The 17,517-nt window shown below is 39.1% G+C and overlaps 1 protein-coding gene across 2 annotated transcripts; it reads right to left on the minus strand.

The window, feature by feature from the left end:
• Positions 1-3,457: 3,457 nt before the first annotated feature.
• Positions 3,458-16,199, minus strand: LOC131979406 (RCC1 and BTB domain-containing protein 1-like). 2 transcript variants are annotated; one of them, XM_059343375.1, is made up of 12 exons: positions 16,109-16,199; positions 13,234-13,487; positions 11,277-11,427; positions 11,025-11,191; positions 9,728-9,886; positions 9,523-9,630; positions 8,465-8,607; positions 6,574-6,764; positions 6,135-6,261; positions 5,879-6,030; positions 5,664-5,794; positions 3,458-4,660 (listed from the first exon to the last, which is right to left on the minus strand). In XM_059343375.1, exons 2-12 carry the CDS (start codon positions 13,357-13,359, stop codon positions 4,520-4,522), a joined length of 1,596 nt encoding a protein of 531 aa, XP_059199358.1. In that variant the 5' UTR covers positions 13,360-13,487; positions 16,109-16,199; the 3' UTR covers positions 3,458-4,519. The 2 variants fall into 2 exon arrangements, 1 of the variants encoding a protein (XP_059199358.1); XR_009395050.1 differs by lacking the exon at positions 3,458-4,660 and having other exon boundaries at positions 5,879-6,002.
• Positions 16,200-17,517: the final 1,318 nt, after the last annotated feature.

A 17,517-nucleotide genomic window follows, 5' to 3' on the forward strand; every position in this document is an offset into this window, starting at 1 on the left:
TCGTTAAAGTATGCGACCTGGAAATGGCCAAAAACGATGACAAGTGCGATATTCAATCCAAGATGGCCGTCTTCCTGTACGTTTTCGAGTATGGGTTCTTGAGGCTTTTTGGTGCGTCTTCCCATGATACACGTATGTACCAAATTTTGTGTGTCTACGTGAAAAAAACCTATATTGTGAGGATGTTTTGAAAATTTCAAGGGGGCGCTAGTGAGTCATTTTGCAAGGTCCATTCCCGCGAATACCAGAATACGTAAATTTCAAATCTGATTTATGTATATTCCAAATTTGGTGACTTTTTGAATATGATAAAGCCCCCAAAAAGGCAATTCATTTGGGAGAAGAATAATAATAACTAGGACTGCAAGCAGTACTGAACGGGCCCTCGCAGAGTGGAGCCGTCGGGGGAGGAGCCGTCGGGGGAGGACACGTTAGGCGCGGAGCTGTGGGCCCAGTCCCTATGCATACCAAATCGTGTGTCTCCTACTACTTAGCTCAAAGTAGGTGTAAAACATGTTACTTGCTGTAGCCAGCAGGGGGCGCTATGACTGTGTGTCACTATTGACGCGTGGGTGTGTCCCGGGCTGGACCCTTATCACGTGTGTTAAATTTGGGACAGACTGGACAATGTATGGTCAAGTTATTCAGTCTGGTGTTAGATGGCGAGATGCCATATTTTGCCGCCATGCCACGCCCACATAGTGTGACGGTCGGTAAAGATTTATACAACTTTTGATCCCAAAGCCCTTGTGATGGTGCTGACCAAGTTTGGAGTAAATCGGATGAAATCTGTCGGAGGAGTTCGTTAAAGTATGCAACGTGGTCATTTTATGAAATGGGGCGTGGATTAAGCATAAGGGGCGGGGCTTTATGAAATATTGTTATTTAGAAGTGTGAAGGGCTGGACTCTGATGAAGCATGAGAAGTTTGGACCAGATGGGACAAAGAATGGAGAAGTTATAACAATCTCGTGTTTTATGGCGAGACGCCATATTTTGCCGCCATGCCACGCCCACATAGTGTGACAGGCGGTAAAGATTTATACAATTTTTGATCCCAAAGGTCTTGTGATGCTACTGACCAAGTTTGAAGTCAATGGGGTTAAATCTGTAGGAGGAGTTCGCTAAAGTATGCGGCGTGGAAATGGGGAAAATTCCATATTCGATCCAAGATGGCCGACTTCCTGTACATTTTAGGATATGGCTTCCACTGACTTTTTGGTGCGTCTTGCCATGATACACGTATGTACCAAATTTCGTGTGTCTACGACAAACCAGTGTGAGGATATGAAATTTAGGGGGCGCTAGTGAGTCATTTTGCCACGCCCATTCTCGCAAATACTAGAATACGTAAATTTCACGGGAGATCAAGTTATATTCCAAAAATGGTGAGTTTTGGGATATGTTAAAGGCCCCAAAAAGGCGATTCATTTGGACTAAAAATAATAATAATTCCTTCAATTTCAATAGGGTCCTCGCACCGTTAGTGCTCGGTCCCTAATAAAAAACGGATCAATTACAATAGGGTCCTTGCACCGTTAGTGCTCGGTCCCTAACTAGGACTGCGCGCAGTACTGAACGGGCCCTCGCAGTACACGCGTGTCGGGGCATGCTGCCGTCGGGGTTTGTTCGTTACAGGGGCCAGTCTATACCACCCCTATGAATTTCATTGCCTTAAGTCTTATGGTCTGGGCACAGTGGCACTTATTAAATTAAACTGCCGCCAGAGCGCCACCTAGGGGCCGATCAATAAAATCTTCAAGGGTTATCCTCAGGAGGGCTTTGACAATAAGTATACCAAGTTTGGTGTTAATCCGACGAACCGATGTGGAGATATAAAATACTTCAATTTAAAGAGCGCCACCTAGTGGTCATCGCCCAAAATTTTGCATCGAGCCTAAGGGGCTCATGGGGAAGCAGCAACCTGAGTTTCATGTCATTCAGACACACCAATGTGGAGATATGCAACACTTTGTGTTTTGTGTTGAAAAGAGCGCCACCTGCAGGAAGTTGTTATTTAATAACTTGAGTATTATTTGAGTAATCAAAATTCTTTTAATAACTTTTTGTCATGAGGGTCCATAGATGCAGTGTGCAAAGTTTGGTGCAAAACAATGAAATTGCCTAGGAGGAGTTCGAAAAAGTAGTTTTGCGACATTTCGCGAATTTGCGGAAAAAAACTCCAGGCGAAAATGGGAGTGGCTTATATCACGAGATTCAGCACAACTCAGTGAACGCGTGGATATGAGTTTTTTGAATGTGCGATAAAGTATGTGGGAGTTATTAGCCAAAACGCACTTTCCTTTATTATAGCGCCACCTAGTGGTGGAAATTCAGGATGACAATAGATTATAAAATTTTTCACCATGTGTGACTTATATTTAAAGTTTCATGAGTTTTGGGGTATGTTCAGGCAGTGAAATATGCGATCATTTGGGACCAAGAAAAATAATAAAAAAAAGAATAATCATTCGAAATACAATAGGGACCTCGCAGGTCGTTGCCTGCTCGGGCCCTAATAAAAAGAATAAACATTCGAAATACAATAGGGACCTCGCAGGTCGTTGCCTGCTCGGGCCCTAATTAGCTTTCGATATCAGTGATCAAAATCAAAAGAAGGATCAGTGAAATTTAACCAAAAAACAATCTGCTGATATTTATGAATCAGTACTTCATAATCTTAATAGCAAAGTCTTCAGTTCAAAGAAAAAATAAATATTTAAATCGAAAAAATTTATCCAGTTATGACATTTAGATTCAAAAGTAGTTGAATTGTGGATTTACAGCATTGTGACAGCCCTCCAGTTTAAACAATCATATGCATTTGTGTTATGGTACATACTTATGAATGTTGGAAGGTTTCTTCATGCCAGAAATTACTGCGCAAAGGTGGATGGAGAAGGGGAAAGATCTGAAAACACAATACGTGTGGGTTTATTGCAATTTTGACCACTATTCATGATGTCTCTAAAGACTGTTGCTCCCCAAACTTCTGGTATTTACACTTGAATTATCGTTAGTGACTTTGTTGTACTTACAGTAAATGTGTTGAATCAAGACTTAAATTCAAACTGTAATCAGGATTAATATTTGGGAGAAAAGAGCTGAAATAATGTTGCAGTTTACATTCGAGTGCTGCATCCTGAGCACCCGGAGGAGTCAGAAGTCTGTTTTGTTCACATCAATGATCATTCATGTTAAGTTTTCCTGTTCAGAATTACGTTTGTGTAACTGTTACAGTAAAGTAAAACATCTTGTCCTTTGTCTTACTCAAGGCACATCCTTCAAATAACCTTTGTCCCGAATACACAGGGAAACTGATCCAATTTTTAAATTATTCTTCCCAGTAATGAGCCCTCTCTGAAATGTAATGCTTTTAATGATTTTTTTATTAGTTCTAAATTAAACTTTCCAACAACAATCTGCAGATTGAAAAAAAAAGACTTTCTGTATACTCGTTTACATAAAAGTATTTTATTTATTTGCTTGCAAATGTCACAAAATTAAACCGGCAATTCTTAATCAATATAATCAATCAATCAAATAATCATTGATCTTGAAGTAGAAATGTCCTGCATAGAAATGAGCAGACATGTTCTTCAAAATACTCACAGCAGTAGTGCAGATGTAACAACTCAACTATAAATGTTAACACTTTAAAATATTGTTTTTAACATACAGAAAATGTTGTGGATGAAAAAGTATCATAAGAAAAATGTAATCCCAAAAGACTTAAGCTTCTGCAAGGCCACACGCCTCACTGTAAACTGACTTTTAATGGCTACATACATTTTGTTTCAGCTGGCAACCAGGTGAGTTCCACAGCCAGCTGACTCCGACTGAACTGTTGTGCAATAAAAAAACAAAGAAGATTTTTTTAATATTATGGAGTTGTAGCTACAGAAAATAACACTTTCCAACCTACGGAACCCATACATGTAACTGTATTTTCCTATCTGTAACAGTTTAAGACTGAATCTCTGGATGCTATGTAATAAAGGCTTGAAACTGCAATTTCAAAGATACTTTCCTGACACCTAAAAGTGCAAACCGCCTCATAACTCAACCTGAAAACCATGAAAACTATGATGCAGTGTTCGAGTAAAAGGGGGAAAAAAATATTTCAAACAAGTGCAAACGCTAAAGAATTAAGTTGGTCAATAATAGAAAAAGTAAAGTGATATCAGGCAACTGGCAAGAATACTTCAAGTTAACAGCGACAGAATGCCTCTCAATGCATTTCAAGTCCTGTTTTACACAATATGTGTAGATGAATAGGCAGTGAGGCACTGTGGCAAACAAGCCTTGTAGTTTTAGTATGTACAGCTCAACTAACGACACTCGTCTGGAATGAGATGAATGAGAGTTTAGACTGCGATGGTGATAATCTAAAGATATAAAGTCGGTGTATCCAGCTGTCGCTGAGGGCTCGTGGAGCCGGCTGGGAGTGCCAAAGTCCTTTTGAGGAGTCGCCACACAGCGTCCTCTGCATCTACGTTCATTGAGATCTCCGGCTGAGGTCAGTTTTTAAAGGCTCCGCAGCGGCTGGCTCGACATATGAAATCTTTGAGCATGTTGCCGTCAATCTGCCAGAAAGCGGAGGTCTGGGTCACTTCAGTCAGGTGATTCACACAGAACTTAAAGCAGAACTCTTCCAGGTCCTGTAAGAAAAAACCCAGTAAAAGCACAAATGAGCTAAAGCTCATTCTACAAATAGATTCTACAAATAACTCTTTGAGACATATTTTCTGACCAGCTCAATTCCCTCGTACTATTTGGTATTTTCCTTTCCTTTGAATGTAAACCAATTGTTACACACATTTGGTGCAAAATTTTACCTTTTTGACTACTCATAACAGAGAAAGAAATCAAAGAAACCCCCCAAAATATCACATTATGACACCAAGTCCTTGAGGAGCATCATAAAAAATTCATGCTGTGATTTGGGATGAAAACTTTTGACATTTTGGAGATGTTTTGGCAATTAAACCCCTTCAATACATCTAAAGCCATTCATCCTCTGAGTGTCTCTAGTTTCTGGTTGTAAAGTTTCACAAGGCTGTGATTATGCTAGAGGTCCCAGCAGGTAATTTTATACAGTGAGGTCAAGTTTCAAAAAAATGCTCTCACTACACCGAAACCAATTAATGCAATTCCAAAACTGTATAGGGACACAAGTTTGCAGAAATATTCAAAGACAATAGGAGAAAATAACACATTTACTGTCTACTGCATGAGAAAAACTGCATGGTTCTTACTTCAAACTATATTAGATTAGCATACAGTGGGCATGTCTGTAAAGGGGACACTTGTGAGTACAAACGGAACCCATTTCCTTTCAGATATCTTGAGGTCAGATGTCGAAGGACCCCTTTGAAAATAGGCATCTCAGATTTTTCCACGTTCATTTTTTAGTCCAACTAAATTGCTTTGCCCCAGACAAAATAGTGTGACATTTTTGTTACCAATGGATTCCCGGTGTCTTATACTCTCATATGATATAAATATCTTCTTGTAGCATTAAAACTTAACCTCTGAAAGAAAAAAATCAGCAGGGCTCACAGGTGTAAACCTCAATGAATATTGCTAAACAGTTCCAATTGATCTTTCCTATTTGAAATATATAAACAGATGATTACTGATAGGCTGGTGGTGAACTCTGACCTCTGCATCGTAGCGCACAGCAGCAGACAGCAGGGAGAAGGCGTTTTCCACAGTGATTCCTCTCTTTATGATATGCTGACACAGACGCTTGAGGCGGTTCTCACAGTACGACGTGGCCAGGTCCAGCAGCCCTGAGACAGAGACAGTGTACGTTTTAACAACAGACATAATAAAAAGACAGTAAGGTGAGGCTGTGACGTGTGTGTGGTTCTGACCAATAGCATCCTCAGGAGGCAGCTCAACATTGTCTGTGTAGAGGAACTCGAGGAAAGAGCGGTACACCGGGTACGAGAACTGATCGATCTCAATCACCTCCTTCATGTCTTCGTTCCAGTGAGCCTGGAACATGGATCTGAAGTGTTCACACCTGCACAGCAGTTTGTTTCAGGAACACACAGATGTCTTTCATGGATTCTTTATATTCTATCATTTTATTATTTATATTTGCAGCTGTGAGATGAAATATCTGACCTGATTTTGAGAACTGCTTTGTGGACATAGATATATTTGCCGTCAACGCAGAACTTGAGGTCGGCTGTCTCCGGGTTGTCAAACTCTTTCTTCAGAGACTGAGCCACGGTCAAGAAGTCATCATGCTCTGCAGGGAGAAAACACAGACAGACAGACAGACAGACACACACACACACAGACAGACACACACACACAGCTTTGGCATTAGGAAGATAAAAAACTGTAACAGCAATTGCTTTTATTTTTACAGCTGAAACAGGAAGGATCACAGTTTTTTTGTCTTTGTGATGATGATGATTTATTTGACATGTTCCAAATAATTTCCTTGTCAGTTTCCTTTCAAAAACTTCAAATAAATACAAAAATGAACACAAACTTGCTTTAAATATGTGAAACCACTGGTGCAGTCATTTTATTACTACATCATCTTTGGTCTTACCCATGGAAAGAAGCCTCCACATAACGGAAGGTGTGGCGAAGCATGCAAACACATCATCTGTGCAGGTGAAGTGCGTGAGGTAAGGCAGCACTATAGACTGGCCCCTGCACTGGCCCCACATGTACACCTGACCACTCTGAGTCTTAGCAGCTGACGTGTGGGTGGAGTGACAGGCAGCAATCTCCACAATCCTGTCAGAGGGGACAGAGGAGAGAGTTAGCAGTGCAGAAAGGGTTTTTTATCAGTGTTTCCTCTAGGATTTTTTTCAGCAGCGGGGGTAAAGGCTTATTTGTCCCCTGGATGGTATCATTAAGGCATCATATTTTGAAAGTCTTCCTGCAAATTATGTATATATATAAATCTATATAATCTATATAAATCTAGGTTTTACACGTTCTTACTGTAAAGCTTATAACCTGTCCAAAAATGTCAGAAAAACAACGTATTAAAAAAAAAAGAAAAAGTCATACTATACAATGTTGATTTTTGTCAATAAAAAAAAAAGTCAAATTTTAAAAGGCCTAAAAATGGGCCAATTATAATATTTGGTATTAAGTTATCTTGGTACTTAGTTACTCTGGTATTTAGTTATTTTGAGATGTCCAAAAAATGGGAAAAAATACAGAATCAAAAAAGATCAAATTTTAAAATGCCCAGAAATGCTAAAAAATGATCAATTATAGTCTGTTGATGCATGTTATAGTTTAATTTTTCAATAAATGACAGAAAAACACAAGATTATGGGATGTCCTAAAAGGACCCTCTCAAATAGTAAAAAAAAACACCACATTATGGGATGGCTAAAAATGACCCCAACTCACAAAAAAGTCATACGTATGTTGATTTTTGTCAAAAATGGTCAAATTTTGTGGTCAATGGGTCAATTATAGTCTGTTGATACATAATAGAAAATAATATGGCCAGAAAGGATAGAAAAACACCATATTATGGGATGTCCAAAAACTAAAAAAAAGTCATACATGTCGATTTTTGTAAAAAAAGAAAGAAAAAAAGGCCAAATTAAAAATGGGCCAATTATAGTCTTCGGTATTAAGTTACTTTGGGATGTTCGGAAAATGAAAATAAGTCATACTACAGTATGTACATTTTAAAATGCTAAAAACTGACCAATTATAGTCTGTTGATATATGTTTAGTATAATCTGTCAAAAAATAACAGAAAAACACCAGATTTGGAAATGTCCAAAAATGGAAGAAAAAGAGTACATTTTTGGTATTTGGCAACTGTTTACACTACAGTTTAGATTTATGGTTGACTTTTGTTTTGTTGAAAGATTTTTATTTTTATGAACAGAAAAAATCATATTTTCTCTATATTTTTCAGTATTTTGTAATATCGTCAAGAATATAGTTATTGCAAAAAAACCCAGAAACATTGTGATATTGTTTAAGGGCCATATTGCCAGCCCTAGCTGGAGCATGATGTGTATGCATGATGCCCCCTTCACATTTCTGCCTGCCCCCTCATATATGCATCCCTAGAACTGGCCCTGTTAGTAAATACATGCACCGGGAAAACCAGTGGAGGCTGACTAGTCACAGTATGCTTTGTTACTTACAAGAAGCAGTAACGTTAGCTAGCCATTAGCTCTAACAGGCAGTCTAACCTCAATCAGAAACTGTCAGTAATGCTAACGGAGTGCTCGCGCCGTTGTGGTTGTTATGACAGCTGAAGTGGGTGTGACGTCCTGGGACTGTTGCATTTGCTCCACAGCAAGAGGGCAGAAGATCACTACTACAGAGTTAAAAAAATAAAACAATCCCCTATTCTGAAGTAGCGGTGGGCATAATATGGCAGTGGCGGGGCGCCGATACTAAATGATAAAGCAGAAACCCTGGTTTTACAGTATGTGTGGAGACAGTCTTCTCACCGATCTTTCTCAGTCATGATCTGAACCGGGCTCAGCTGGTTGCTCTTGTTGCCGGTTCCAAGTTGTCCATATGTGTTGGCACCCCAAGCGTAAAGCAACCCCTCGTCTGTTAGTGCCAGAGAGTGGGCGTAGCCTGAGACAATCTGGAGGGAAAACAAAAACTTTAGATGTAATAACCACAGTTTTGATATGCAAAATCTAACACAAACATTTTTTTACATTTTAAAAGAAAACAAGCATCAAAGAATCGTCAGTTTTGGTTCCATTAGGGCCCAAAACTCTTAACTTATACTGCTTCTCAAATGTGAGGACTCCGAGGCTGTTTTCTGGATTTTTGATTATTGGTTAGACAAGAGATCACTTTCAGCTCTGGTTACTTTTAAAATAACAGTCTATTACACTAATATGATGGAGAAGATGGAATTGGAAAACCTGTTTTCACCCCGGTGATAAAAATATGGCATCACATACTTGTATCTGAGTGATATTATTCCAAGCTATTATACGAATACAACAATTATGGCAGCTTTTACGGAGCAATAGGTTAATCACAGAAACACATATATATATATATATATATATATAGGCTTCAGTGTATCTAATGATAATATCATTACATCTAAATATGACAGTTATAATGGCTCTCACAGGTGCATACAAAATAACATAAATTGGTGGATAGATAAAGATTTCTTCTTGTACTCACTCATGTAACTAGAAAATTATTAGAACTGTAATAGAAATTATAAATACATTTTAATAATAAATTTAATACATTTTTCGCAGAAGTAAGATGACAGGGCAGAATCTGAATATATGTAGCTTAAAAATATGTAGATAAAGCAGATTGCATATTAAGATGACAGCATATTATTACTATCCATTTGACTTTTTTTTAGATTTCAAACTTTTTCTGATTTTGGTTTCTAAACTGAAACTGACACGTAATTTTGATTGATTTTCGATTTACAGTTGAAATTGTGCTACTGTATATTGACATCAGACCCAACTGGGTGAGATGCACAGATCCAAGTATTTGTGAGTGTGTAATCTCTGACCTGCTGCACACACAAACCCTGCAGAGCTACAAGACGACAGGGAGTCAGCTGGTTCCCATTATTTCCAAGTCCAAGCTGTCCGTTCCCATTGTAGCCCCAACCGTACACCTGCAGAGACACACATAGAGCGTGAGCGATGTGCTGCCCAGAGACGTTTATTTTGTTATCACTGTGTTTATAGCTCTGGTATAAATTAAACAGTCACCTCGCCATTGTCCACTACAGCCAGGGACGAGGTCTGTCCACAGACGATACTGACAGCCACTTTGTTCTGCAGGCAGCTCGACACTCTGCGGGGTGTGGGCTGGTTCGCTGTGGAGCCTGAACCCACCTGACCACAGTTGTTGTAGCCCCATGCATACACCTGGTAGACAGGAAGTTAAAGGTGAGAAGGAGAGTTAAATACCTTATATTCAAACACAGCTTCTATGTCCCCTAAGAGGAAGCTAAATTCCTACAAACATTCCTTCATGTGTGCAGCATTGTGGACTGTTAATACAATGTGACAGTCATACATGTGGTTCATAATGATCTCATGCAATTATAGTGTCTCAAGTGTACTGATATTTCTAGATAAATTCATTAGAGGACAGTATAGTGCATTGTTGTTGAATCACAATAAAATACAGCTTAAAGAAAAAGTTCAGCATTTTGGGAAACATGCTTATTCACCGTCTCACCCACACTTGATGAGAAGACTGGTAATATTCATGCCTGTACTGGGCAAGGGCACTACAATTATTATGCTTATGATATTACAGCGCAAACATGCCCATAAAGTGCAATTTGCCCTTTTTTGTGTTTGATTGCATTTATCCCTGAGGCAAAGTACAAATGTTGTCTTTGTGGCATAAAACACAGCAGGAAGAAAAATGGCAGAGAAAAATAAATAAATAATAATTTTAAGACGAGGTGCAAAACTTCGTACAAGAAATTTAATTGTGACAGAGAGACACCGTATTTGGGATTTAATATCCCTCTATCAATGCTGGGAGTGTTTTCAAAAGCATAACTTCAGATTGTAAGAGAAGATGGCATGATTTAAAGCAGAGAACACCCCCTTTAAAGATATGTTTCTGTTTCAAACAACTCTCTCAAGAAGCTAACAATCTATGAAACATTGAATATTTTTAAAAGGACTATATAATCCTATCAATTATTATTAATATCATTTCACTGTAACTGTGTGTGGTTATTAGTGTTCATTTTTGTGAATTGTAATGAGGCTCTTTTAGTAGATTGAAGTGTGGACCAACTGAGGCAGCTGTTGACCAAGAACTCCCTTGTTCTGCAATGTAAAAATATTGTTTTTGTCAATGGAGTCTGGTGGTTCTGAAGATTGCATAATGTCTGACTGTGGATAAGAACCTCATAATACCGAACTATCCCTTTAATTCTGAGTTGGTCAGTATGACTAAGCACAGCCTTTGGCCAAAGCTGAATCACATGTGTCATTAGAGGGTTTTAAACAGGTTTCCATTCTGCTGCGAACAGACACTCACTTCTCCTGAGTCAGTCAGAGCCATTGAGTGGTGAGAGCCACAGGCCACCTCTGTGACCTTCTTATTGAGCAGGTTGGCAGACACGAGCACTGGAGCTACTCCTTGGTTGGTTGTCCCGTTTCCCAGTTGGCTGTAGCCGTTATGTCCCCAGGCGAATAGCTCTCCATCTGAAACACAAAAAGATTAGTCACTCTGCAGCACTTTTTTTTATCCCTACTGTGAAGGGGAGGATTAAGTGTTTTGTGCAGCTACCCTCTGTGGCCAGCAGGATGTGGGGTCCGCTGCCGTAGCTCAGGCTGACAACCTTCCTCCCGCTCAGGAAGTCCAGCTTCTTGGGGGCGATGGTGCTCTGGCTGTCCCCTGTTCCGAGGCAGTTACTGCAGTTCAACCCAAACACATACACCTGAGTGTGGAGAGAGGACAGACATGTAATATGGATCAGTGATAAGCAGGGCTAAGCAGAGACAGCCTACATCAGCCGAGTAGGTAGCAGGTCACATTCCACACACACAAGCATCAACACAAGCAGCAGCAGCGCTGATAAGAGCGCACACAACTCAGCACAGAGCTGAACTTACACAGAGAGCCTACAGTTCTGTTTTTTTTACATTAGTTATTTAAGGAAAAGGTTTTTGGATGCTTTAGCCCACTCACTACAAATTGCATTCACATTGCTGCTGATTATGAACATTATTTAGGAAAGGGTTAGATTTCCATTTCCATTGTTTACATTTAAGATTAAACACATGGTGGCCAAACTGCAACCTTTTTTAGTAGAGGATGACTGATCAGCTGACTGATGTCATCGGCAGATATAGGTGTCCGATATGTGCCGTTATGAAAACTCTTTTTTACACAATATATAATGCAGAAAGTGTTGCTTGTCTTGATTTAAAAATTGTGTTCGCTTTTAATATATATATATATATATTTTTTTTTTAATAGTCAGCAATTGACTAAAACTGAACAGTAACAATTATTGTATCATTTATAGAATTAGCTGACTGAATGTAATATATTGTATAATATAAAACAATGTTAAATATTATGAATTAAAGTGTTCTCTGGGTACATTTGCAGAGTAGTGAAAAATCAGTGCACTATCCACATAAAAATGTCTATTTTCATTCCAGCTCAAAAAAAAATACTATATCAGCCACCATATCAATGAATTACCCCCTATAAAATCAGTATCGGCATCAGTCTCAAAAATCCCATATTGGTCTGGCTTTACTTTTTAGTTCACTGAAATGCTTTTCTGCAGCTAACTCTGAAATCTGTATTGTTGAAGCTGCGGTACTTCATGTATTTTGGCCACTTGGGGAGAGCAAAACAAGCTGTAAACATACTTAACTTATTAAGTTGTTACAATGAAGTGTAAGCCATTAATTGCATCAATGAACACAGACGGAGAGCAACATTGGCAATCATGTGATTTTTTCTGGCTGCCTGATGAATCTAAGTCCAATATTCAGTCTTCTCTCGCTTTGTTATGTCTCCACAAATATATGGTAAAATATGCAAATATGGTAGATGGACTGCATTTGTATAGAGCTTTCCAGTGAAATCTGCAGTTCAGTATCTTGCCCAAGGACACTTCGACATGCCAACTGCCATGGCAGGGAATGCAAATATCTGGCTCCTGAGCTGCTCAACACTTGAACAGTTTTTTTCTAAATGTGTCTGTCTGCTGTTTAGTTGTCGGCCAAAGTCAGACTGTTGGCCTCCCCTCAAACAAACGTGGAGGAAGGCGCCCCCTCACCCAACCTTAGTGTACTTGCTGAGTTCCTCTCAATCCCTCTATGTCTATAGGATCATGATTATGTTATTTGGTTCCATACACACTTGTTTGACAGAACTTCAGACTGCAAAAAAGGTCTATTCTGACATATTAATTACCTTTTGACTAACTTACTACTCTATCTCTTTAGCCAAATCACACACATTCAAGCTATTCCATGTGATCTTCTTCACTAATGTATTTTTTTTTCTCACTCCCATTCACTGAGCCTCCCCTGAAACTGTTTGCCCGCCTCTCGCTTTGAAAACCTCTGTTCCAGGCTGATAGTGTGCAGTGGATTTATGAGAGCTTTGCTTAAAACAGTTGCCTGCTGTGGTCCTCCAACTGTTAGTCACACACCAGTAGCGATGGCGATGACATCCCTTGCATGATTAACTCCACAGCCCTGTTTTCCTCTTGACATCTCACCTCATCATCTTTGGTGACGTAGATGGCCTCATTAGCAGAAGTTCCAAACACACACGCTCTCCGTATGGTGGAGAGCTCCTGGGGGCCCATCAGGCTGAAAACAGGCCATTTGGTTACATCCACCATGATGCACTTGACGTGAGTCTATGGTGAGGCCACAGGCCAGAGATATGAACCTCAGTCCAAAGGCAGGATGGGGGACGGGGGCAGGGGGAGACTGTGGAGACGCAGAGATGCCAGCGCTGCAGTTGCTGCTGTGAAAAATATACACAGTCAGGAAACAATCTATAACCAAAGTAAACACTGTTTTTGTCAATGTTCTTAAACACATTAATATGAGATTGGACAAGAAGAAAAATAGAGAGGAAAAAAAACTTTTACAGCAAAGTCAAGGCATCCTGTCTTTTTGAAATTGTTTAACTGTTTAAATACTTTGGGACAAACAGGCTTCACACACAGAGGGACGTTTATAAGTGATGTTATTAAGAAATAAGTTCAAGCCCACGCATGATCTCACAGAGGAGATTAGAGAGAAGTCAGGTCATGTGGTGTAACACTCGCTCAAACACATCACGGCTTGTATGTGTTAAGCTCCTCAGAGTAAAATTTTTGTCTCACAGTAAGTGTGTCAAACTTGTATGAGTGATATAAACTGGAATTAATATATGTATATGCGCCACGCATAAATAGTCCTAAGATTTAAGACTTGGTCTCCTCGCTGAAATAATTAAAGAGAGCTCCAGAGATCTTGACCCAGTTTGGACTCAGCAGCAGATGCCTCAGCTACATGTATAGACGCAAAGGAAAGGAAAAATCATAGTATAATGCTGTGGTGATAAGGGAAATCAATAAATTTTTTACAAAATATAGAGCGAAGAAAACAATGCTTATGGTGAATTAGAAATGGTGTTATTGGTTTATTTTTATGATGTTTCTTAAGCTATTTATTTTTGATTCATTCTTTTCTCAGTTATTGTTTCTAGGATTGGTTAACAATGCAATACATTGTATGTATAATCTATAGTAATGTATTAAAATGATAAATATTATTCAATAGTTATTTGCTTAGTAAGCAGTAGAGCACCTTTGCAGAGTTCAAAAATCAGTGTACAACCCACATAGAAAAGGTCTATTTTCATGCATTTTCTACTATGTTGATCTGTTCTGTACAAACGACATCCACTGCACGTCTGTCCATCCTGGGAGAGAAATCCCCTTCTCTATTGCTACCTGAGGTTTATTTCATTTTCCCTGTTATAGGGGTGTTTTGAAGAGTTTTTCCTTGTCCGCTGCAAATGTCAAAGGACAGAGAGTGTCGTACTGTGTATAGTCTCTAAAGCCCTCATCTGTGATTTGTGATTCTGGGCTATATAAATAAATTTTAACTGAATTCCAGCTTAAAATTCACTTTATGGGCGGCCATATTGGTTGTCTGTAAATATTTCCTCCCTAAGGCAGTAACCGTATCAAAAATCAGTCGAGCTCCAGTACTGATATGCCTTTAGTCACCCAGTACTGGACAGTGATATTGGTCCTGATATATTAGTCAGTCTCAACTAAAGATTGAGTAAAACTATGGCCTAGTATTGCATGAGAGTTAATTGTGATACTGCTTCCAAAGCACTAACAACATCCTCCCAATATGTTATTGTGTTTGTCTTCTAAACATGTCCGTCAATGTTCCTATATACTGTATATGAAAAAAAACCTTAGCAAATACATGCAGTAGTTAACTTAATATTTTTTTGCTCATGATGCTGGTCACCTATGGTGAAATCGCCTACATCCTCAGTTGATCAGATCATGTGATTTTACCCCTTTGAGATCATCACTTCTTTGACAATTTGCCACATTCATTCATCAGATAAGAACCCAGCAAAGAAGACCTAGAGGGAGATTGTTTAGTTATCAGTTTAGTTCATCAGTGTTTTATTGTTGACACTAATATTGGTAATACTTTACTCTAAGGTGTCTACATAAGAGTGACATGAGCGTATCATAAAAAAGACATGGGATGTGTCATGAACATTAATGTCACTTTTAAGTACCATTAATGCTCATGATACTTGTCATGTCATGTTTCTGACAGGCTTGTGTGACTCTTATGTAGACACCTTCAAAATAAAGTGTTACCATATCTTGCTTAAGTCACAAAGGCATGTTCAAAAAATTGCCTAAGTCATTTATTTCTCTTAAGTTACATCATTTGCACACAGTGTTATTACTATGCCAATAGCCATCCTTTTTGAGTGAAATTATCAATAAATGTCATATGTTACACTTTTGGAGAAGTTTTTTGTGTTTCCTGCAAAACTTGAAAAAATGAGTTAGGCGATTATTTTAACAAGGTGACGATATGTAGGATCAAACCGCATGAGGTTTTGGTGCTTTGGCCTCCAGTTTAGGGAGACTACAAATTCACAGAGATGTAAACATTGTATAATCTGATTTAGGAAGGGTTTGAACGTGCTGTGTCGCCTCTTTCACGGACACTCATTAGTAACAACAGCTTATAAACACAGAGGAATTAGAACAATAAGATGAAATGGACTTAACGTGTGTTGAAACTCTGGGTCACAAAGGGTTTTGTGTGATATATACAAAACACCCAGCAAACAGGGACCACTTCACTTAGCTAACCGGCTAATGTTGCCCATTGTTACAAACGCATTATTCAGCAAAGCGTCGAGCTGACACAACACATCAAAGTGAACGGAGTCGCTACTAGACTGATCCGTTAGCGGAGTCCCTCTAATCTGTCCCAAACAACTTGTTTTCAACTGACCACCGTAAAAACATTAGCCTGGGGGGAAAACAGCTTTTAAATAACTTCAAAACTACACACCAATGATATTAACATATCCGTTAAACCAACCTGTTAAATGTGGCCGTTTCTGGTGTCGTTTAGGGTTCTGGGATGAGTTTCATCGGGACACGCAGGTCCGTGGCGGGACGTCCACTCTCAGCTGCAACAGACGCTTATTTGCGGAAGTAGTGAGGAAAAAATTGAAGTCACGTGATTCGGAGACCAAAATAATCGATTGCAGATTGGAGTTAAACTCGAAAGGATTTATCTGAAGCAAGTGAAGCTGTTTAAGGGCGATTTTTACCAATAATATTTATAAAAGATAAGTTAAGCACAGAGTCAATAAAAAGAGGGTTGACACGAAAATAAGACTTCCAGTATGGTGGATAAAATGTGAAGTTCCTTCATGATGCAGTGCCTTCTGGGGTGTTCATCCAGTGGAGAAAACGAGATGCAGTGCACTTTAAAATAGAGGAAACGTTACACAGTGCATTCTAGGGTGTCCTTCCAGTGAATAAAACTAAATTAAGTGCACATGAAGAAAACACGATGCATGCAATCTTGGGTGTTTTCAAGTGGACAAAACATGTCAGTGCCTTCTGGGGTGTCGCAACAGTTGAGAAAACTGTAAGCAGTGCTCTCTGGGGTACTGCAGTGCACTAATGTGTGTACTTAAAAAAAATGCAGGAGGGCATACTTAATTTTACGTCTCACTTTTATATACCATAACCCCCCCAACCAATCTAATAGCCACACCTGAGACTTGGGGATCTGTATGTGGGTCAAGCATCGTTAATGTTTCACTTAGAGGCCAGTTATCTTATTTTGCATGTTTTTTTGGAACAGACTTTGCATTAAATCCAAATTCAGTATCAACAGGGTGAGTTAATGATTGCCGTCGAGTCAATGTGTTCACCAACTCACATACATGGATTCAGCAAACGTAAATTGTGCCACTTACAAAACAAACATGTTCATTACAGAATGAGAGATTTCAGTTTACACTATAACTACTTAATATTTTTTGGCACCAAATCTGCCCTGAACTGGAGTCACCTGTGCAGTCTGAAATCACCTGAGGAAAGGGAAGAATGAAGCAGCAAATGACCTCCTGTGCCAGAAAACCAACGGTAGTAGTACTAAAAATATCCGTTAGACCAGATCTGATGGTCAATTTTGCTCATGAAGAGGAAGTTACATTAATGAGTGTAAAAACTCATGATCTCAAGTGGAAAATGTTTGTTTCTCTAGTTCACACAATCACTCAAATCCCATCCCCGCTAAATCTTTCACATTCACACTCGTACAAATTCAATTTGACTAACAGCTATTGTATGTGTGAATCACAACACTTGCAAGCACGGAGGATCCAACGGCTAAACAGCAAGTTTATTTTGGTTAGGATCAGAAACACAGATCATGTCCTGAGGGTGAGATGAGGAGATGATATCAAAATCCCCTGACTGAAATATGGCATT

The sequence above is a fragment of the Centropristis striata genome, chromosome 10 (assembly GCF_030273125.1).
Source record: "Centropristis striata isolate RG_2023a ecotype Rhode Island chromosome 10, C.striata_1.0, whole genome shotgun sequence".
Classification (NCBI taxonomy): Eukaryota; Metazoa; Chordata; class Actinopteri; order Perciformes; family Serranidae; genus Centropristis; species Centropristis striata.

What these genes read in the sequence shown, in the direction of transcription:
- LOC131979406 (XM_059343375.1), bottom strand. Translation starts at nt 13,359, where the DNA reads ATGGTGGATGTAACCAAATGGCCTGTTTTCAGCCTGATGGGCCCCCAG. An exon ending in CTGTAGTGGACAATGGCGAG is followed by an intron (nt 9,631 to 9,727) that starts GTGACTGTTTAA and finishes GTGTCTCTGCAG; the next exon opens with GTGTACGGTTGGGGCTACAA. An exon ending in ATCATGACTGAGAAAGATCG is followed by an intron (nt 6,765 to 8,464) that starts GTGAGAAGACTG and finishes CCCCTCTGACAG; the next exon opens with GATTGTGGAGATTGCTGCCT.